Source organism: Ovis canadensis, chromosome 24, assembly GCF_042477335.2.
Source record: "Ovis canadensis isolate MfBH-ARS-UI-01 breed Bighorn chromosome 24, ARS-UI_OviCan_v2, whole genome shotgun sequence".
Lineage (NCBI taxonomy): Eukaryota > Metazoa > Chordata > Mammalia > Artiodactyla > Bovidae > Ovis > Ovis canadensis.
This window is the reverse complement of record NC_091268.1, coordinates 47,938,234-47,960,952: the sequence shown is the minus strand read 5'-3', so window position 1 is coordinate 47,960,952 and position 22,719 is coordinate 47,938,234. Positions and strand designations below refer to the sequence as shown.

Genomic DNA, 22,719 nt, shown 5'->3' with positions numbered 1-22,719 from the left:
GGCTTTGTGACCAGCTCCAAGCCTTGCTTCTGGACAGCTGTGATCTTGAGTAAGTCTCCAACAGTAAAACCAAGGAAGCGTGTACCATTGCAGGACTGTTATCAATTAGACCCTGATGGTGAAATTGGGCCAACTACTTACAGCCTCTTGCCCAGCTCTGGGCCTTGGGTGGCAGGGAGAGCCGAGCTCTGTTTCTGGGTCAGCTTCTGCCCTGGGGTGGGCGGCAGAGCTGCTGCAGGTGGGGCCACTGGCACCTCCAAAAGAAATCACATTTACCCACCTACCGCCACTCAGACTGTGCCGTGCACATAAGCTTTCCCTGTTGAGCAGTTAGCACGTCCTAAGACGTTTTATCGTTTCAATGGTCTAAATTGTCTGTGTGACCTGAAGTGCATGCATGTCACCTGCCCAGGTCACCCTGGGACTTGAGAGAAGAGGTAGGCCACTAATCCAGCCATGGCCACAGTCTTACCCCTGAGATGGCAGCGTGGACTGGGCTCCGGTGTGCCCAGCGTGGCCTGCAGAGTGCCCAGTGTGCCCAGGACAGCTGTCTGCTACAGCAGGCAGCCAGTCCTACTTGGAAGTAGGTCATCTCTGAGCATCCTTCCAGCAACGTTTCTGCCGTGTTGTTTTTTTTTTTCCCCTCCCCTCCAGGGACCAAAAAGGTCCACTGGAGATGAAAATTGAGAGACCAGACCTTTGCAGCGTCCAGACCTCGAGCCCCGTCCTGAATAAGCTCAGGCTGCTGGTTGGTTTACCCGTTAGTGAACCGTAATTGTCGCACTCCACAGCGCACCTCTGGACACCTTCCTAGTGGAAGAAGCCACGTGTGTGTATTTTGAAGTGTTCTTCACGGATGCCTGTTTCCCTGTGATACAGACAAGGGGACAGGGTGTGGGGAACTGAGGTGACCTCTGGCCCCTTGTTCTGCTTGGGTCCTGGTTCTGCCCAGCGCTGAGTCCAGTTGGATGAGCACAGGTGGGGCTGTGCAGGTCTAACCAGACGCCCCCATGGAGTTGCTCTCCAGCCCCTGCAGTTCGGGTTCTGTTTTACTCCCACGTGTACTGAGGGGTGGTTAACTTCATCTCGTGACTGCCAGCTTTGGCTGAAAGGGCAGATAATGAAAGCAGGTTGTTGAAGTCCTAAGTCCCTCAGGTTTTGGTGGCCGGTTGACAAATCAGTGGGTAAACCTGGCTGCTGCAGCTCCCTGGCTTCAAATCCCTGTGAACCGAATGAAAAACAGCGAAGCCGCTTGTCTTCCCAGCTCCCCAACTCTGATCAAAGGTTTTGCGTGTCAGCTCCCTCCTGCCCCATCCCACCCTTCAACCCACCTTCCCTTGTGGTTTTATTTTGAGGAAGTTGTCAGGAAAGGTAGCACTGAAAACATGCTATGATGTAACACCCGTGTGTGTAACTGTTTCCTGCCGGGTTTCTCAGGCCAGAGTAGGTGGCTGGTGGGCCTTCTGTAGCACTGACTTCCCGCAAGATCGCAGGCTGCCTGCTGATGCCCGCTGTTCCTGACCTGGAAAGCCAGTGTGATCCTTAGCGAAGACCACGTGCTGGTCAGCGCCTGGGGGGAACCGAGCGAGAACCGTCCCCACTCATACCCACTCAACCCCAACCAGAGGCAGCAGGAGAGACAGCCACCTCCAAGGCTCTAGGAAGATTTCAGATAAATCCCCAAAGAATCTATAGATTTGCATCATCTGTGATTTAGACAAACTGTCCTCTCCTTTATAACGACCAATCTAGACCTCAAGGGAAAATCCTTAATGAAAGACAGCAGGTGCAGGTTTGCAGAAAGGGTACGTCAGAGCAGGCACCCACCCCATGGGCGCAGGGTCAGAAAGCCATAGCAAGTGTTGGCCTGCATGAGAGGAGCTTTCAATCGAGGGGAGTGGCTTCGCTGCCCCTGGTGCTTGATGCAAGCTGGGCCGCCGCCAGAAACCCTTGTAAGCAGACCCGCTGTCTGACCAGCGCCTCACCCTGGGCTTGTGCGTCTGCACTGCCCTGTACCCCCTCAGACGGGGCAGAGGTGCCCTGGACTGAGGCCATGTGGCCAGCTGCCTTCGCACAATCTCTGGGCGGATTGGGGGAGACAATGGCAACCCAGCCCTGATGACAGAATTTAGGAGGTGGGATTTTTCTCATTACTGAAATTAGCTTCAAGTTCAGAAGAGCTCACCGCAAAACCCCCTGTGGCGGTAGCACACAGCTGGATTTAGCCTTGATGGTTGATGATCTTCAAATGACTTTGGCCACGTGACGCATCTGGCCCCAGTGAGGAAGTGGGGTGGGAGCAGGCAGGGTGCAGGCAGGCCCCAGGGCTCCTGGTTCTGGAGGGGACCAGATGGTAGTGAAGTCACTCCGTTGTGTCTGACTCCTTTTGACCCCGTAGACTGCAGCCCGCCAGGCGGCTCCATCCATGGAATTCTCCAGCCCGGATGGAATTCTGGCCGTGGGTAAGCTGTTCCCTCCCCTAGGGGATCTTCCCAACCCAGAGATTGAACCCAGGTCTCCTGCGTTGCAGGCGGATTCTTTACCGTCCGAGCCACCAGGGAAGACCTGGCTTTGGAGTGGGACCAAATGGTAGAGTCCCTTTGATTTTGGCCAAGAACCCACTTTGGATCAGGACATCCTCCAGACGCTACAGTGCAGGAGGGACAGCCCTGGCCCTACCCCTAGAACTCAGGCTCCTGTCTACCATCCTCCCCAACCTGGCCTGGGAAAGCCCCCACGGCCCTGGGCATAGCCAAGGCTGAGCTCTCCCAGGGCTAGACCGGGGGCTGCCCCACACACAGCCACCCAGCTCACCGGCGACAGCTCCAGCAGAGAACACGGGCCGCCTGCCCTGGGTCTGAGCCCTGCACCGTTTGCCCCAGCAGCCTGCAGTACTGGCTCATTCACCTGACATTTCCCTCATTCCAGGCCCAGCTTAAACAGCAAGAAACTGCCTTGGACCTCCCTAAATATCCCACAGTCCTTGGAGTAGGTACAGATGATAAAAAGGCTTGGAGCTTGCCAAGGGCACCCAACCCTGTATGAATAGGTCAGTGTGGGTTGGGCTCCAGGCCACTGTGCCCACAGCCAGCAGTTGGTGTATGCATGGCCTCCTGCAGACCAAAGGCTCAGGCTGACTCTTGTGGTGTCTGGGGCGCTCGCTCCTGTGTCCCTAGGCCAAGGACCATGTCATCAGGCCCAGGGGAGAAGGAATTCGCAGGATGTGTGGACCAGCTGTGTCCTAGCTCCACTGCTGAGTACAGGCTCCTGGTTCTCTTCTGATGAGGCTGCAAGGCCCACCCCAACCCAGCCAGAGCCCGTCCCTGGTCTGATCTGCTGAGAAGGGAAGACTTGAGGTCCCCTGGGAACGGGTGGTTAGTGGCATGCATATCCACATTGAGGCACCTGCTTGCCCTTCAAAGCCTCCACCCCATGCAGCTAACCTCAAGGCCAAGGAAGCCCTCAACCAGCGGCTCAGGGACCCCTCCTGTACCTCCTGGCGCCAGGCGAGACCTGGGCCTGTGGGCTGACCCAGAAGGCCTTCGTCATAGGCCCGGCAGGAGGCTTAACTTGGCCTCTGAGAACTGTTGCGTGGTGAGGGCTGCTGTGCCCGGCCACGTCCATCTGGGGAAGGCAGCATCTGAAGCGAGGCCAAGGTCTTTGGGCCAGACCAGGAACCCCTGCCTCCCCTCCCATCAGGCCTGTCGTGAGAACCTCTCTCTTCAGGGAGGTCAAAGTCTGGCTCCTCCCTCGTGAGCCCCCCCAACATCATTCATTCACAGGGGCCGACGGTTAAGAGCGTGGGTCCAGACTGCCTAGGTTCAAGACCCAACCTTTTGCTCCGCAGAGGTGACAGCCCGTTTAACCTCTCTGCATCTGTCTTCCCATCTATCAAGCGGGGGAAATCACAGTGCCTTCCCAAGAGTCTCACTGTGCAGATGAGATCAGATCATAAATGTAAGGCACTCCTAACCCAGGCTAAGTCCTTTGTTAGCCGTTGATGGGAAATGGGTGGGGGAGATTCTAGGGACTCTGGTATTATTATTATTTTTTACATACCTATCAATAATCACTTTATTTTTTTAACTTAAAAAAATTTTTTTCTTTTATATTGGAGTACAGCTGATTAACATTAATGTGATAGTTTCAGGTGGACAGCAAAGGGATTCAGCCACACATACACAAGTATCCATTCTCCCCTAGACTCCCCTCCCATCCAGGCTGAGCAGAGTTCCCTGTGCTCTACAGTAGGTCCTCGTTGATTATCCATTCTAAATACAGCCATGTGTACATGTCCATCCCGAACTCCCTAACTATCCATTCTGGGGATCCTACAAGCTCTGGTATTCTAATACCTGGGGGGTGTATAACAAGAGCTGCATAATGCTAGCTAAAATCTTAGAATGTTTAGTTCAATTTCACTTTTTCTGCAAAAAAAAAAAAAAACTTAAAAAACCCAAAGTTTTATTTATTAATGATGTGTAATTTTGCTCATTTTTGTTTGTATGTTTTATCTTTTTTTTTTCTTTCTAGTTTTGCTAATTTTTTAAAAATTAATCATTTGGTCACTTGTTTCATCCATGCATTAAAATAAATCCTATCTTATCCTGACAAAAAGCCTGCTTAGGGAAGTCTTACAAGGTAAACATGAGTTTTTAGCGCTTCGTACTTTGGTCCCCTCCTCTCTGCCCCGGCTGTGGTGAGAAGCAAGGCGAGGTTCGGGGTTCGGGGAGACCGCAGGAGGGAAGTGGAGAGGTGGCAGCTGACGGCTCAGGCCGCTGGGTCGTGCCTGGTGTCTGCAAGACAGGGCAGTCTGGCCGGGCAGTTATGCAAGAGTGGAAAGACTTCTGAGAAGAAAGGAAGTCAGTGGCGGGCTGTGACCTGGACTGGTGCCCGGGAGGGGGTACCGCTTGCAGCCAGCCCCACCTGCCACTTCCTCTGCCCTTCCCAGGTGAGCGGTACCAAGAGTCTGACCTCGGTGTGGGGCCCGCAAGGCAGCACCACGTGAGACGGGGAAGACCAGAGACAAGCTGAGCATACCTCAGGGAGGGGGCGTTTAGTGAATGAATAAAGGACCATCACTCAGCTGTGAGCCAAGTGCCGTGTGCTGTGGGTTCAAGGGAGGACTGCCATCATCATGGGACCCCACTCAGTCTACTCTTGCTTCGAACTTTCTGTTGCGGTAAAAGGAACCCACAGAGAAGGGCTGTGCATGAAACTCAACGTGCCTAGGCCCAGGCTAATTTTAGGAAGTGAGCGCACTTGTGGAACTGGCGTCCTTAGCAACAGAGCGAATCACTTGCTGCCTCTGGCTCCCCTCCACTCACTGCCGGCCCCCTCCCCTGCCCCTGGAGGTCACCCTGGGTTCCAACCCCACTGACTGGCCTGGGCAGGTTTGGAGCTTGGGGTCAATGGCATTCTGCAGGGAGGGCATTTTGTCCGCTTCTCTATCCCCACATTGTGCCTGGAAGGTTCACCCATTTTGTGTGGGGCAGTTCTTCCCCATCACTGAGCTGTGCACCCTTCTATGCAGGAAGATCCCAGCTGTGTAAGTGGAAATGACCAGAGCAAGGACTGGCAAGGCTGGTCACACCCAGGGTTGGTGACCTCGGGGTGACTGGGGAGCAGCAGTGTCTAGAGGGGACCTGCTGAATAACTCTTCCAGAGCAGAGGAAAGAAATGGACCCCGACCTTCCAAGATAACAGCCCCTGCCAAACGTCGAGCCTTGCCCTTGGTGGTCCCGGGAGACCCGTGGCTCTCAGCGTGCTCCCAGCGCTGACGGCCTTGGCCACCATCTCTCCCTCTTGGAATCTGAGAGTCTGGGCCACACAGTGACCCTGCCCACCTGAACCTGCAGTCAAATTTCCTGGGTCTAAGACTACTTGCTCTGTGACCGTGAACCAGCCCTATAACCTCTGAGCTCCTGGAGCCCCGTGTCTCCCTGGCCAAGCACCGCAGGCTTTGGCATCATCGACTCAATGGACATGAGTTTGAGCAAATCCCGAGAGGTAGTTGAAGGACAGGGAAGCCTGGCATGCTGCAGGCCATAGGGTCCCAAAGAGTCAGACATGACTGAGCGATTGAACAACAACAACCCATCCTCTCCCAGCAAGCTGCTCCTCCCTCACCCCTGCATCCCAAATCCCCTTCTCCCCATTCTCAGCAGAGATGAGGGTCGCCTTTCACTCAGGAGGAAACCAAGCCAGCTCTGAGGGGCCGTTCTTGGACCAGGATTTGAATCGGGTCTTAGTCTGCCTGCCCACCACTGTTCTCAGTCACGCTCACCCAGGGTGTGCACGGGAGGCTTGCACACACTTCCCTGGAGGATACATCACTCCATGAGCAATGCAGTTACTATCTGAATACTTGCAGAAGGCCCACTGCATGCCAGGCACCAGCTCTGGTGGCCAAGAGCCCATGTCAAAACAGGCCAGAGCCTTCTTTCACGGGCTCACAATCCGGTCGGGAAAGACATTGCAAAAATAAAATAAAACAGTGGTCAGTGCTCTGAAAAAAAAAAGGGGGGGAAAGAAGAGTAGGGGCCCATGAAGTGCTGCTATTTTATGTGAGGTTAGCAAGGACGGTCTCTCGGAGGAGGTGCCCTTTCTCAGAAGAGAAACCTGCAGACACTGAGGGTGGGAGTTACAGGCCTGCTGGAGATGGGCCAGGTGGAACGGGGCGTGCAAAGGCCCTGAGGTGCGAGTATTGGGGGAGTTCCCAGGACAGACAAGCCAACGCGGCTGGCGCGGAGGAGCCAGGAGGAGAGAGCCAGGAGCCGGGCACCCCACCTGTAGGGCTCTAGAGGCCACAGGGAGGACAGGGGCCAGAGTGTCCCTGCACACCTGCGTGCGTGTGGCCGCCCCCGTCCCGCCACGGGAGCCCCAGGAATCCCAGAAAACGAAAGAAGAAGCGGAGCCCTCTCTGCACGCTCCCTACCCCCTCTTGCCACCTCCTCTCCCCTCTCCCCCCGCCCTCCCCCCGCCCCGCGCCCTCCGCGACCGAGGCGACTTCCTCTTTCCAACCAATTTAAGTCCCAACCCCTGAGCACCCCGGAGGAGAGGGTGCCGCGCGCAGCCGAGCCATGGGGGACCACTTCATCCGCCACATTGCCCTCCTGGGCTTCGAGAAGCGCTTCGTCCCCAGCCAGCACTACGTGAGTACCGGCCGGGAGCGCCCTGCGCTGGGACAGGCCTGGGGGTGGGTGGGTGGCGCACGTGCGGGTCCCCGCACAGCCCCGGGGCTCCCTGCCCGAGGGGAGAGGGTGCAGGGTCGTGGCCGAGACTCCGGGTCCCCCGGCCTCAGGCCGCCTATCTGGGGCCGCAGTCCATGTGAGCCCTTCAGATGATGCGCGGCCCCCGCCCCTGCCCCACTCCCTGCTCTCCCCGCTGGCACGTGTCTCTGCCGGCCCTCCGCGAGGGGTCCCCGGGAAGGCGCGCTGGTGGTGATCAGTTACATCAGAGTCTGGGTCCCTCCTGTAGGGTGACACCACCACAGGGACTCGAAGAGTCCCCCCTCCTGCCCCCGGGGAGCTGGGGAAGTGTTGGCTCAGACCCGGCCCCCCCACCCATCATCATAGGGTCTCCAAACCCAGAGGAAGAACAGAGAGGGATCCACGTTATAAGCAGCACGTGGGCTGCATTCAGAGTATATGCGGAGACCTTTCGTCTTTTTTTAACTTTTAGTGTTGAAATAATTTCAGATTTACAGAAATGTTGCCCCCGGGAAAATGCCAATTACTCCAGTATTCCTTCATCCGCATTTTCTGTGTGTGTCTCTCTCTGTTCCCTTGTCCCTCCCTCCTTTCTCTGTAAATATATATATTCTGAATCGTTTGACAGTTATTTGGAGACGTTGTGCTTCTTTACCCCCCCCCTCCAATATTACAAGTGTGTATTCCCCCCCAATATTACAAGTGTGTATTTCTTAAAACCAAGAACGCTCTCTTACATAACCAAAGATGTCGAAATGAGGAAATTAACCTTGATAAAACACTGTCGTGCATCCCACAGACTGTATTAGGATTTCAGCAAGTGTCCTACTTGTCCCTCGGCAGGGACGTTTTTTCCAGACCCAGGATCCAATCCAGGTTATCCTGTGTATTCGGCTCGCCACATCTCTTTGGTGGTCTCTAACCTGGATCGGTCTTAATCAGTCTTGGTCCTTTTCAATTTTGACTTTTTGAAGAGATGGGACCAGTTATTTTGTAGAACGCCCCTCAATTTTGGTGTTTCTGATACCTCTTAGGGACTTTCCAATGGTTCAGCGAGTAAAGAATCCTCCTGCAATGCCGGAGACACAGGTTTGATACTTCCATAGATCTCCATGGCTTCCATGATAGCTCAGATGGTAAAGAATCTGCCTGCAATGAAAGAGACCCTGGTTTGATTGCTGGGTTGGGAAGATCTGCTGGAGAAGGGACAGGCTGCCCACTCCAGTCTTCTGGGCTTCCCATGTGGCTCAGCTGGTAAAGAATCCACCTGCAATGTAGGAGACCTGGATTTGATCTCTGGCTTAGGAAGATCCCTGGAGAAGGGAAAGGCTACCTACTCCAGGATTCCGTCCTGCAGAATTCCATGGACTGTATAGTCCCTGGGGTTGTGAAGAGTTGGACACAGTTGAGCGACTTTCACTTTTCACTTTAGATCCCAATAATTCAAGGACACCCTGGAAGTGACTCTCTGTTCTTCTCTTTGATCCCATCAGGCGATTTTTATTTATTCCTATATTAGTGATGTTTGATCACTAAACCTTAAGTTTGTCTTCCAAGTTTCTCTGCTGTAAAGCTACTGTTTCCCCCTTTGTAATTCATAACTGGGCTTCCCTGGTGGCTCGGTGGTAAAGAATCCACCTGCCAATGCTGGAGATGTGGGTTTCATTCCTGGGTCTGGAAGAGATCCCCTGGAGAAGGAAATGGCAAACCACCCCAGTATTCTTGCCTGGAGAATTTCATGGACAGAGGAGCCCGGCGGGCTGTAGTCATTGGGGTTGCAGAAGAGGTGAACAAAACTTAGTGACTACAACGAGCAACAGAATTAATAACGAACCCGTGGGGGAGGTTATGGAAAGCTATGTGAGTATCCTATGCCTTACAGAAACTGGATGACTCTTGCTTGAATCAAATGACGATCGTGATTGCCAAATAATGAGCTTTAAACTCTACTGGGCCTCCTGCGTGCATTTCCTGTGTCTTCCCTTCTTCCTGGTTTATGTCCGTATGGCTCCATGGATTCAGTGGGTCAGAGTCCATTACTATTATTTCTTATTTTGATGCTCAGAATGTTCCAGATTTGATGACTGGGAGCTCCTTCAGGTTGGCCTCTGTGCTCTTTTGGGGATATATCATGTCATTCTTGGAGCACTTTTTTTTTTTTTCCTTTTGGAGAGGGCACCAGAATCCGTTCTTATGGCACAAGGTGGTCCAGCTTAAGCTGGAGTCTTTCAGCCCTAGGCCTGGACTCAACTATTTCAGTAAAGAACGCTGGTTCTTTAGTGGGAGTGATATTAGAACACAAAATCTGGAAGCTAGGTGTGCTCATTGCCACCAAGGTGTCATGGCACGTGACTGCCTTTTCAGTGGACAGACTGGGGGAAACAGCCATGTCGTATCATTCTTGCCTCTCACCGTTTTATATCTGTAGCTCCTTTCTCTCACGGTGGGAACAGTGGGTCCCAAGGAGATTAGTGTATCACTCCTCTGCTCAATTCTAAAGTAAACATAAATTTGTTTCAGAGTAACTACACCCACACCACTGTCAACAATAAACCTACTGCTAAGGTATTAAGTCACTACTCCCACACCACTGTTAACAATAAACCTACTAACCTAATAAGTCAAAGTTAAGCTTTCTCTGCAGTTGTTTTTCTCCTTTTGGACTAAGAACAGTAACAGTGCTATAACTAAAAGCTACTTGGAGTCTTTTCCATTAAAAAAAATTAGATTATTACCCATTTTATATACTGTTGAGTTCATTTGGTTTTGTTTGTTTTCCGCTTTAAAGCTAAAAAATCCTTGTTGGTTCAACTTTATTTCTAAATATGTAAAATATTAGCAAGTTCACGCAGTGCAGTGTGGTTTTTGGTATAGTATAAGTTGTCCAGCTCTCACAACTATCTAATTTTGTAGAGTATTTTAATCTTCCCCAGTGGGTAGCTATTCTTTTGATTCCCCAATATTTTATTCTGAGAAACCTCAAATATGGAGAGAAATTGAAAAAAATTTTACAGCAGAACAAAACCAAAAAATCTAACCAGTCATATGCTCACTATCTAGATTCTTCCATTAATGTTACCTGTAGCACTTGTTTTCTGATGCCAACCATCCATCCACCCATCAGTCTATCTTATTTTTGATCCACTTCAAGGCAAAGCACAAATATCAGTACACTTTGCCCTGAATATTTCAGCAGGCATATCACAGCCAGAGTTAAGCATTTGCTTAGTTTTTTCTCTTTTGATGTAAAATTTGTGTAGAATGAAACCCACAAATCTTAGAGATACATTTACTGAGTTTTGACCCTGGGAGTCCCTGCAGAACCCAAACTCTCATCGAAATGCTGACCGTGACCTTCACTCCATCTCATGTCCCGGTCATTCCTTCCCAGCCCCTAGAAGCAACTATTTAAGGTGTCTTTTTCCACCTTGAATTAGTTGAGGTCACTCTAGAATGTCACAGATGTAGAACGGTACGTAGCCTTTCATGCCTGACTTCTTGCATTCAGCACAGTGCTCTTAAGATTCATCCACGTGGTTGCAAATATCAGTTATCTGCTCTTTTGTGTGGCTGAGTGGTGTTCTCTTAACTGTTTCTACAGGCTTATTTTTCCGTATTCAGTTTTTGTTTGTTTGTTTTATATAATGGTTTTTTTGGATATTGGAGAAGGAAATGGCAACCCACTCCAGTATTCTTGCCTGAAAAATCCCATGGACACAGGAGCCTGGCGGGCCACAATCCATGGGGTCTCAAGAGTCGTACACGACTTAGAGACTAAACCACCACAGTTCTTATGCCATGTGATTAACTTATGTGAATTGCATAATTCAGTGGTTTTCAGTACATTCACAGAGTTGCACAATCATCACTATAATCTGTTATTTTTCATCACCCCAAAGAAATCCTATTCCCAGTCAAGCCTCGGCCTCTCTACCCCGACCCCGCCCAGCCACTGGCAACCACAAATCTACTTTCTGTTTCGATAGATCTGTCTCTTCTGGACATCTCTTTCTTTCCTTTTCTTTTTTATTTTGTGGCTGCACCCTCGGCTTGTGGGATCTCAGTTCCCTGACCTAGGACTGAACCTGGGCCGTCAACAGTAAAAGTGTAGAGTCCCAGCCTCTGGATCACCAGGGAACTCCCTGGACATTTCCTATAAATCCAGTCACACAACATCTTACTGTGTTGCATTGCGTTTTGTTATTTGAGCCCAGCCCTTTCTGTGTCTTACCTCCTGTTAACTCTCAGGAGGTGAGGTCCTGCTTTTGCCTCTAGTCTACGGAGAGGGATTTGAGTTAATTTGAGAGAGTTAATTTGCCCTGGGGTCCATGAACTTGGTGCTCTTTCTATGGCCCAGGTTACCGCGAATAGCACTCTCCCTCCCACCCCCCAGTCCTGTGGGTTTCCACCGTGGGTGGGGGCTGCCCAGATGCGTGCTTGAACAAGGTCCCCTGCTTCTGCCTCCCCCCTAGGTCTATATGTTCCTGGTGAAATGGCACGACCTGTCTGAGAAGGTGGTCTATCGGCGCTTCACGGAGATCTACGAATTCCACGTGAGTGCCCTGTGTGCGTGGGTCAGGGGTAAGGGGAGACACCACGCCCAGCCCCAGCTCTGCCTTCAGGGAGGCAAACTTGGAAACCCCCTCCCCTCCCCAGCCCACAGTTAAGGGGGCATTTTCTTTTTAAATTGAGGTATAGTTGACTTACAATGTTGTCGGCCTTATATTTTTTTAATTTAAAGAAAACATTTCAGGTGATTTTTATTGTGAAAATATACGTAACATACACTTACCATTTCACCTGTTTTAAGTGTACAAGCCAGTGGCATGAAGCGTGTTCGCTATGTCACCCTACATCACCACCATCCATTTCCAAACAGTCTCATCTTCCCAAACCAAGACTCTGCACCCACTGCGCACGAACTCAAGGGGGCTGTCTCAAGGGTCCCCCTGCTTGCTCTGTCCCTGCAGGGGTCATCCCAGGCGCTTGCTCTTTCACTCACGGTCCCTGGCCTGATGAAGACCCTGGCGGACCGGAAGGAGGGTGGATAATCCTGATACCCATGGAACCTGGTCTTCTTGCTTTGTGGGAGCCTGTTTTCACCAGGGTTTACATGGGAGAATCCCCCAGGGTTCCCAGCACCAGAGGCTGTTTGGACAAAACTGGGAGGAGGTTATGGGGGGGGTCATGGTGTGGAGCTTGGCTGCTGGGTCCTGGTCTAAGACAGGTCAGAGGAATGGAGGGACCACAAAAGCACTTCTCTCATTTGAATTATTTAAAGTGAAATGCAGATAAATGTGAAGAAAAACTATATCCAGCCTTTACACAAGCACCTGGAATCACAGCTGATGTCACTGGGCTGCTTGCACAAGACTTTTAGATAAAAGAGATGGGGCTGCTCAAGAGGGAGGGGATATATATATTTAAATATATACATATAATTCTGGGCTTCCCTGGTAGCTCAGATGGTGAAGAATCCGTCTGCAATGCAGGAGACCCCGGTTCGACTCCTGGGTTGGGAAGATCCCCCGGAGAAGGGATAGGCTACTCATTCCACTATTCTTGGGCTTCCCTGGTGGCTAAGTCAGTAAGTGCCTGCATTTGAGGGACCAAAAAAAAAAAAAAAAGAATCTGCCTGCAATACAGGAGACTGTGGTTTGATCTCTGGGTTGGGAAGATCCCCTGGTGAAGGAAATGGCAACCCACTCCAGTAGTCTTGTCTGGAGAATCCCCAGGGACAGAGGAGGCTGGAGGCCTGCAGTTCATGGGGTTGCAAAGAGTCGGACCTGACTGAGCGACGAAGCACAACACAGTTCATATATAGTTATGACTGATTCGTGTTGTGCAGCAGAAACCTACTCAATATTGTAAAGCAATTATCCTCCAATCAAAATTACAAAAGGAGTGGAAGCCTCCCTTCATCTCATAGCCCATATTAGCTCCTACCCTACCTGGCCACACACACACACACACACACAGACACACACACAGAGCCTTGGAACAACATACAGTAGGGTGGAGCATGCATTTTCTGAGGTGTAGGTGAATGCCATCAGCGTGCCTTTTGCCTGTTTCTCAATCTTGTTACCGTCACTGGGTTACAGTTTTGAGACCAGTCCATGATGATACATCGTGGGGCTTCATCTCACCTATTTAAACTGTTTTATTGGAGAAGGCAATAGCACCCCACTCCAGCACTCTTGCCTGGAAAATCCCATGGATGGAGGAGCCTGGTGGGCTGCAGTCCATGGGGTCGCTGAGGGTCAGACACAACTGAGCGACTTCACTTTCACTTTTCACTTTCATGCATTGGAGAAGGAAATGGCAACCCACTCCGGTATTCTTGCCTGGAGGGTCCCAGGGACGGGGGAGCCTGGTGGGCTGCCATCTGTGGAGTCGCACAGAGTCGGACACGACTGAAGTGAATTAGCATAGGATTGTAGGATTAGCAACTCCCCCTTGCCTTTTTTTTTTTTTTTTAACTTTTTGGCCATGCCACGTGGCATGCAGGATCTTAGTTCCCTGTTGGGGGATTCAACTCATGTTCCCGGTAGTGGAAGCATGGAGTCTTAACCACTGGACTGCCATTGAAGTCCCAGGATAGGCCCCTTTTATTACCTGGTGGACTCATTCATTCATCCAACCACTATTTATTGAGCACCTACTAAGTGTCAGGCACATTCTTCTTGATTAGTAGACAATACTACTGAAAGGTATAAGAAACAGGTGCAAATCCTTGCCTGCTCTTGTAAACCTTCTGTTCCAGTGGAGAAGTCAGGATAACAGACAAAAAAAAAAACAGACAAAATAAGTAATTTCTATAGCGTGTTAGATGGTCCTGAGAAGGAGCAAAATAGACCAGAGAAGCGGGGTGGGAAGGATGGGAGAAGGAGGCACAATTGTCAGGAAGGAGGCCTTGTGAGGGGGAGATAGCTGAGCAAGGACTTGAGGAAGGAGAAAGAGGGAGAGAGTGAGAGAATGAGCTATTGATCTGCATGGGGGGGAGGGAAGAATGGGGATAACACATGCAAAGACCCTGGGGCAGGAGTGGGCCTGGAGCTTCCAAGGGCAGCTGGGGTGGAGGGAACAGGGGGAGAGTGGTGGCAGGAGAAGTTTGAGCAAGGCAGGCAGAGGCAGGTCACGTGGCATCGCGTGGAACAACACACCCTTTGTTTCCATTCTGAGTGAGCTGAGAGGTAGGGAGCGTTCTGAGGGAGGGAGGGAGGGAGCAGAGGAGAGACAGGATCCAACCTGGGTTTTAAGAGGATGCCTCTGGATGGTGGATTGAGGACAGACCAGGAGAGAGGGGGCAGTGACCTAAGAAGGTTGTAATAATCAAACCAGGCAGAAGCGGGCATAGTGAGAAGGATCCGATCCTGAACAGATTTGGGGAGCTGAGCTGAAAGGATTGGCTGGTGGGTTGATGTGAGGCAAGAGAGAAAGAAGAACCCAGGATGCCACCAGAAGCTTCTTGTTGTTCAGTTGCTAAGTTGCATCCGACTCTTTGGACTGCAGCTTCTAGCCCCAGCGATTGGAAAGTGTTTAGGTCGTGTCCAATTCTGTGCCTTTACAGTGCTCTAATAACACAGATTCCTCTGTATCTGCTTTTATGTCTAGAAAATCTTAAAGGAGATGTTTCCTATTGAGGCAGGGGACATCAACCCAGAGAACAGGATCATCCCGCACCTGCCAGGTGAGGAGTGGGGCTGAGTCAGCTGGGTGGGCTCCCCCTGCCCCGGATCCCCTCGTCTGCCCTCTGACTGTCCCCTCCATTCCCACCGTCTCTGGACTTGACCTTGCAAGTATGCTCACTGGTCCTCTGGTGTCCTTCCCTGGTCCCGCCAGCCCCGCGGTGGTTTGATGGGCAGCGGGTGGCCGAGAGCCGCCAGGGCACTCTTACCGAGTACTGCAGCGCGCTCATGAGCCTGCCTGTCAAGATCTCCCGCTGCCCGCACCTCCTCAACTTCTTCAAGGTGCGCCCCGACGACCTCAAGCTCCCCACAGACAGCCAGTGAGTGGTGGGAGAGGGAAGGGGCGGTTGGCTCAACCTGGAGAGGGCAGGGCTTTCCCCATGTTACACAGGAAGAGCCTGAGGATCAGAGAGGGCAAGCGACCTGCCCAAAGTCACACAGCGAGAAAGCCAAGGAAGACACCCCCAGCATCCCTGCCAGGCTTCTACCTGCACCCCTCTGAGCCTCAGGATGCTGGGGGTGGGGTGGAGGAGGCACTCCGGGCTGGGGGTCCTAGGTCCTCAGTCTTTGTCCTATCTCCGCCTGGCCATGGGACCTGGAGCCTTCTGACAGCAGCTTCCCCAACTGTGACCCAGTGCTGAGGCCCAGATGCAGTAGTGGGTGCCTGGGAGAGTGCTTATAACCTGGGAAGTGAGGAGCCCCTGAGAGGATATGGAGCTTGGTGGCCTCTGTTCATTCCTGAGCGTGTCTCAAGCCCCTTCTCTCCTTTGCCACCTCGTTCTCTGTCTGCCCTAGCCCTAGGGGTCTGCTGGACACAGGGCCCTGCATGAACGGCGTCAGAGAAGCTGAGTGAGATCTCAGGGGACTGTGCTGCAGAAGGCCCCTCTCTCTGTCCTCGCTGGGACTGAGTGCCAGGGGACAGGGTTTGCCATAGACAGACAGCAGCGCTCCAGCTAGTGATTATGGACCCTTGAACACAACCCTGGTCCCAGGCAGGGCAGCTCCCCTCGGCCCCTGCGGGACAAGGCACCCACCCCCGTTGGCTTCTCTCTCGAGGCTCCAGCAGAAGGGAGCTGGGCTACAAGCCTTCTCCTTTGGGTCTGCAGGAAGCTGGGCAACCCCCTCAGGCTCTGAACAGCTCCTTCTTTCTGCAAAGCCCCTTCCTCCCAGGCCAGCCGCTACCTTCTCTCTGCGGTGGCCCCCATTTCCCGCGTTCTTTTTGGGAACTGTCTTGGGAAGTTCTTCTGTAGGTCTGTCCTGAGCATCCCAGGGGGAAGCCCAGTGGTCTAACCCAGACTGTTCTCTGCTGCAGGGTGAAAAAGCCAGAGACATACCTGATGCCCAAAGACGGCAAGAGCAACGCTGCGGGTAAGAGGCTGGGGGCAGCCCCGCGGGGTCACCCTCAGGGACTGCTGACACGACCAGGGACCCTGAGCTTGGGGTATGCAGGGAAAAGAGCAGGAGATGAGAATAGCTGTGAAGGATCTTGGCAGCTGCACTAAAGAGTTGGGGTCTTGGGACTTCCCTGGTGTCCAGTGGCTAAGACTCTGCATTTCCAATGCAGGGAGCGTGGGTTCGAACCCTGGTTGGTGCACTAAGATCCCATGTGCTGTGGGGCCTGGCTAAAAAGTTAAAGAAAAAAAAAAGTTGGAGTTTTGGGAGCTCACTTCTGTGGCTGCAGCGTCAAGCACAGACCCTGGCTTCCGACAGCCAGGAAATGTTCTGGCTGAATGAATGATCAGATTTGGGGGCAAAAGTGGCCTTTAGTGGCCCCAAATACACTCAGATTCTAAGGTACTGGGGATTAGCGCTTCAATATATGAATTTGGTGGTAGGGGTGGATACAAGTCAGTGCTTAACAGGCAGCTGCAGCATCACCTGGGGGCCGGTTAGAAATACAGACCCTCAGGTCCTACCCGAGACCTATGGAATCAGTGCTTGTGTTTCAGCCAGATCCCTGAGTGATTTGTCTGCACGCTAAAGAGTCTTTAAAAATATGTATTTATTTATTTGGCAGCACAGTAGAGGCATGCAAACTCTTAGTTGCAGCATGTGGGATCTAGTGCCCTGATCAGGGATCAAACCCAGGGACCCTGCATTGAGAGCATGGACTGTTAGCCACGGGACCACAAGGAAAGTCCCCTGTGCACATTAATGTTGAGAAAGGCTGCTTGCAAACCTCATCAAATGAGAGAGAGCGTGTGTAAAGTGTGCGGCTGGTGTCTGGCACACAGAAGGTGCTGAATAGGTGCAGGGCTGCGAAGCCTGGCTTGTCTCCGCTGCTTTCCAGTACACAGGGCGTGTCCACCCCCCGGCCTGTGTGGAGCTGGGTGGGAACAGGACATAAGTCCCTGTCCTAGCGATCCACGCAGGGCCAGCAGGGGAGAGCCGGGAGAAGGCGCCCACTGTGTCCACTCACCCTGCCCTTTCTCTGCCCAGACATCACGGGCCCCATCATCCTGCAGACGTACCGCGCCATCGCTGACTACGAGAAGGGCTCGAGCTCGCAGATGGCGCTGGCCACGGGTGACGTGGTGGACGTCGTGGAGAAGAACGAGAGCGGTCAGCCTCCTCACCCCGCCTGGACCTCCCTCCCCTGTGGCCCCTTGTGGGCCACAAGCCCCCACCAAGGCTCTGCCCGCCCGGAGAGCAGCCCTGGGCCTCGTCCCCGCCTGGCCCACAGCGGGGCTCGGGCTCCTTCAGGGGCCCTGACTGTCCTCCCCACACTGGGTGGAGCGGGGGCCGGGGGTGGGGCGGGGGGCATCACCCTCTCTCTGAGAGTGCGCCCCCTGGCGGCTCTGGGGATCTGCACACATTTGGGGCGAGAAGGAGCATCTCTGCGGGATACAGCCGGGTGGGCAGGCGAACTTCTCATCACACCTATGAAGTGGCTTCTGAGCTGTAGTTCGGTGGTTCTCTGTGTACCAGTGTGTGTGATTTTGGCATGGAATGTGGTGAGGGTGACAGGCTTCCCAGGTGGCGCAATGGTAAGGAATCTGACTGTCAATAGAGGAGATGCAAGAGCTGTGGGTTCAATCCCTGGGTCGGGAAGATCCCCTGGAGTAGGAATTGGCAACCCACTCCAGTATTCTTGCCTGGAAAATTCCATGGGCGGAGGAGCCTGGCAGGCTACAGCCCAGGGGGTCGCAAAGGGTCGGACACCACCAAGCAACTGAACACACACAAATCAGTCTGAATGCGAGTGTTGGATGTCTGTGTGTCTGCGTCTGACTGTCCTCACCCCTCCCCACCCGGTGATGGCTGAGGGAGGCTCCCAGACCCACCCAGGGTTACCGCCCCATATCCCTGGCACAGGCTGGTGGTTCTGCCAAATGAAGACAAAGCGTGGCTGGGTCCCAGCGTCCTACTTGGAGCCTCTGGACAGTCCTGATGAAGCCGAGGACCCAGAACCCAACTATGCAGGTACCTGCTGCCCTCTCCAGCTGCAGGGATGGGAGGAGGGGCAGGAGGGGCTCAGGAATATTGAGGAGCCAGAGTGACTGCTTTGGGGTCAGACATGACTGAGGGCTTGGGCAGAGATGGAGGCAGTGCTGACACCCCCGCGTCCAGGTTGGGGCAGGAGGTGGTGCCTTTGGTCAGGACGGGGGACCCAGGAGGTAGAATAGAGGAGAGAGGGTGATGAGGTCAATCCTGGATATGCGGTAGCTGCCAGCCTGGGGCTGGGTCCAGTGGGAAGCGATACCGTGAGCCAACCTGAGGCTCAGGAAGGAGGGCTGCCTGGAGGTGGGGGTATCGTGGCTGACTAGAATGGGAAAATGGGCAGCCGCTGGGTTGGAGGGGGCCCATGTGGGGTGTGATTAAAAAAGTTTTGGCTGCCCATATCTTCAAATATTAATAGAAAGAGTTTACAATTTTATGTGGATTTGTGGCTTCTCTTTAAAAACTGGGCAAGACGTGTACACAGGGCTGGCAGCCCCATATGTGAACAGTGGGCTGGAGTGATGGTTCAAGTGCCACTGGACGGGTATTCTTCCTCCCCACTTCTTGTCTGGCCACTCCTTGTGTGCAGGTGGCTGGCCAGGTCTCTGGGGTCATGGGAGCTCCTGGCCTCTGGTGTGGATGGCGGTGGGTGGGAGTGGGCGAGCTCCCCTGTATAGAGCAGGCAGAGGACAGAAGTCCAGGAGGAGTGGGAGAACTGGAGGAGATGGTGTCCTGAGCTCCAGTTGGAGGAAGCCCCAGGCCTAGAGAGGAGGGTAAGGGCGGGGAGCCATGTGCTGGGCGGACCTCCTCACTATGCCCCTCCCCCTCCAGGTGAGCCCTACGTCACCATCAAAGCCTACACTGCTGTACTGGAGGACGAGATGTCCTTGCAGGAGGGTGAAACCATTGAGGTCATTCACAAGCTCCTGGATGGCTGGTGGGTCATCAGGTAGGAGAGTCGTGCCCTCCCTCTCTCCCTCCCACTGCACCTGTCCTGAGAGTCAGCCTGGCCCAAGGTTGGACCTGTGCGGGCTCAGTGCTGACCAGACTGCGACTCTGGGTAGGCCACGCCACTGCCTCTCTCTGGGCTGTTTCCATTTTGGAAGCGGACTGCTTCCATCCCAGCCTGCTCGTATCGCAGGGTTCGGTGTCCTTGTCTGAGTGGGCACTTCTTTCCTTTGTGACTTGGAGTCACGTCCCCTGACCAGTCCATCTATTCATTCTCCAGCAACACAATTAATTGTATTAATATTTTTTTAAAAAACACAATACCATTTTATAAAGATTTATTTGTTACTTTTGGCTGCTCTGGGTCTCTGTTGGGGCACGCAGGCTTTCTCTAGCTGCGGTGAGCCAGGGCTACTCTTTGTTGCGGTGTACGGGCTTCTCCTTGCGGTGGCTTCTTGTTGCAGAGCCCGGGTTCCAGGTGCTCAGGCATTAGCAGTGCTTTAGTGGTGGATCAGGGATAGAACCCGTGTCCCCTGCATTGGCAGGTAGATTCTTAACCACTAGACCACCAGAAGAAGTCCCTGAATGAATTATTATATTTGACAGCTGCTGGAGCAGACCCTGTCATCCCTTTTCCTCTTAAATCCGTCATTGTAATTTTCATCTGTTCATTCCTTCAAATGAATGTAAGAATACTAGTTTTTCCTGATGCTGGGGAAAGCAGAGTCCTGGGGTCTTACACATGATTGCCAAGCCTGGAGTCACAGCGCCCATCCGTGACTCCCATGAGCTTGTGGCCACAATACCCCTCATCGGCGTGGCCCTCCACTGAAGACTTTGAGACAGGATTTCTCCAACTTTTATTTATTTTATTGGTGAAAGTTGTTTTACAATGTTGTGTTAGTTTCTGCTGCACAGCAAAGTGAATTAGTTTTTAGAACTCAAATTCAGTCAACCCCCATCATGCACTCCTGAGGCATTTGTGATTCTCCCACCAGCCAAGCAGAATGAGTTTTACTGAGTAAAGTCTGTAGCATACAAAGCCTACTGTTTTTTTTAACTCCCAAACGTAGTAGTAAGAAAGGGAAGAAAAATCTTCTCAACAAATGGTGCTGGAACAACTGGATATCCCTGGGAGGGGTGGTGGGAAATGAACCTTGACCCTGCTGCACACCATACACCTTTATTTGGGATGGATCGCAGGTTTTACCACGCACAAAACCCCAAACTAAGAAGTTTTTGGAAGAAAGCATAAGGGAACTTGTTGACTTGGAAGTGGGCAAAGATTTCTTAGGACACAGGAGACCATCACGTTATATAAGAGAAAAAACTGACAAATACAAGATTGCAGAGGTTTCATAGCAAACGCCTGTCCCAGGAGAGCTGGATCTGCTCATTTGCGCTCCTCTTCTCAGCGTCACAACTAGGAAGGCCTGTGTCACACCCATGAGGAAATTGAGGCACACAGGTGCAGGGGCTGGTGTTGGCTGCTGTGTTTGCAACTTCCCAGCTGCCTTGACCTCAGATGACCCTAAGGGACCTTTGACCCCCTATCTGAGGCTCCAACCCCGCCGCGACTGCCCAGACCTCAGGGGCTGCCTCTGTTACAGGAAAGAAGACGTCACAGGTTACTTTCCATCCATGTACCTGCAGAAGGCAGGGCAGGACACAGCCCAGGCCCAAAGCCAGATCAAGAGCCGGGGGGCGCCGCCCCGCAGGTGAGCGAGGGTCCCAGGGGCAGTGGGGTGAGGCTGGGCAGGGCTGAGGAGGGTGTACCACGGCTTCCCTCTGTGGTCCAGGCCCTAGGCTGACAGTGTTAGGGCGGGAGAGACGGGGTGCCAGCCCTCTCTCTGAGCGAAGGCTGGAGTGCCCTCCTACACTGTGGGGCCAGCACAAGGGCAGCAGGGAAGCAGGGTTGTGAGATGGAAGTGGGGGCACCGATGCCCACCGTCCTTGGGATGGCTCCTGAGGGTTGGGGCAGGCCGGAGGGCTTCCAGTAGAGGGGGTAGGCTGAAGGCGGGCGGGGAAAGGCGGGTGAGAAAAGGGCCTGGGCTCTGAGTCAGGGCAGGGGGTCCGTGTCGGGGAGGGGCAGTGGCCTTCATGCCTATCGGGGCTGGGCAGGACTCCCTCCACCGACTGCTCTTCCTCGGCCTAGTCTTTGGACCCCAGGGTTGGCTATGAGTCCCCTCGGGTAGGGCTGCGGCAAGGGTGCGTACGCGGGGCACTAACTGAAGTCCCGCATCCTGCTGGATCCAGGTCGTCCATCCGCAACGCTCACAGCATCCACCAGCGGTCACGGAAGCGCCTCAGCCAGGACACCTATCGGCGCAACAGCGTCCGTTTTATGCAGCAGCGCCGCCACCAGCGGCTCGGGCCTCAGAGCTCCCGGAGCGCCCTGAGTGAGTTCGGGCCGGGGGCTGGGGGCGGGACCGGGCGATGGAGGCGGGGCCTGGGGCGGGATCGGGCGATGGAGGCGGAGCTGTGTGATGGAGGCGGGGTCTGGGGCGGGGCCGGGCGGTGGTGGCGGGGCCATGAGTGTGGGGCCCGAAAAGTGAAGCGAGGCGAGGCCGAGCAGGCGGGGCGGGCCTCACCTGGTGCTGTCCATCCGCAGAGGAGCAGCAGCAACCCAAGACCGAGCGCCCCAAGCCGCAGCCGGCCGTGCCCCCCAGGCCCAGCGCAGACCTCATCCTGCACCGCTGCAGCGAGAGCACCAAGCGGAAGCTGGCCTCCTCCGTCTGAGGCCGCCCCCACGTGATGCTCTTCCCAGCCCCAGCCCCTAAACCTGTGTATACGTGTATAGAGCCTGAGTTAGCAGCCCCTGGCCCCGCCCACCCAGCTGTTCGATACCCTTAATAAACGTTGCTTGGAGGGAACTGATGCTTTGAAAAGTTGCGCCGCGGGCAACACCCTTGATATTTCTAGACTTAGGACTGGAGGCTGTGAGCTCTGTTGGGGAAGTTGCAAGAACTTTTCTGGCCTTGGCCAAGGCCAAGTTTGCACAAGGCCAAGTGTAAGAGGAAGCGCCAGCCTAGACAGACTGCCTGCTTGAACTCTGGCCTCACTGCTGAAGAGTCCTGAAGAAGAGTGGACACAGTGCATAGCTGGGGCGGGGCGGGGCGGGGTAGAGGGGGTGGGGGTCAGGGCTGTAGTTGACCTTGTGTGTACACTTTGAATGCCAAAAAAATTGCAATTTAGGTTTAGGGAAACACACATTAGATGTAAAGGTATACCATAAACTGAAAGGGAAGAAATGGAAAAAGACATTCATGCAAATAGAAACTTAAAAGACTGCTGGAGCAGCTATACTTAGAGAAAACAGACTTTGTAACAAAGACTGTAATAGACAAAGGCATCCCATAACAATAAAGGGGTCAATCCAATAAGAGGATATAACATTTGTAAATATTTATGCACCCAACATAGGAGCA

General features: G+C 53.3%; 1 protein-coding gene across 1 annotated transcript; it reads left to right on the top strand.

Annotated features, from left to right (window-relative positions):
• The first annotated feature begins 4,951 nt into the window (after positions 1–4,951).
• Positions 4,952–22,164, top strand: NCF1 (neutrophil cytosolic factor 1). Its single transcript, XM_069570973.1, has 11 exons — positions 4,952–7,154; positions 11,684–11,764; positions 14,829–14,904; positions 15,057–15,222; positions 16,215–16,270; positions 17,342–17,464; positions 18,218–18,325; positions 19,175–19,292; positions 20,902–21,009; positions 21,548–21,690; positions 21,903–22,164. Exons 1-11 carry the CDS (start codon positions 7,083–7,085, stop codon positions 22,028–22,030), a joined length of 1,179 nt encoding a protein of 392 aa, XP_069427074.1. The 5' UTR covers positions 4,952–7,082; the 3' UTR covers positions 22,031–22,164.
• Positions 22,165–22,719: the final 555 nt, after the last annotated feature.

What these genes read in the sequence shown, in the direction of transcription:
- NCF1 (XM_069570973.1), top strand. Translation starts at nt 7,083, where the DNA reads ATGGGGGACCACTTCATCCGCCACATTGCCCTCCTGGGCTTCGAGAAG. An exon ending in TCGTCCCCAGCCAGCACTAC is followed by an intron (nt 7,155 to 11,683) that starts GTGAGTACCGGC and finishes CCTCCCCCCTAG; the next exon opens with GTCTATATGTTCCTGGTGAA. An exon ending in CCCAGAACCCAACTATGCAG is followed by an intron (nt 18,326 to 19,174) that starts GTACCTGCTGCC and finishes CTCCCCCTCCAG; the next exon opens with GTGAGCCCTACGTCACCATC.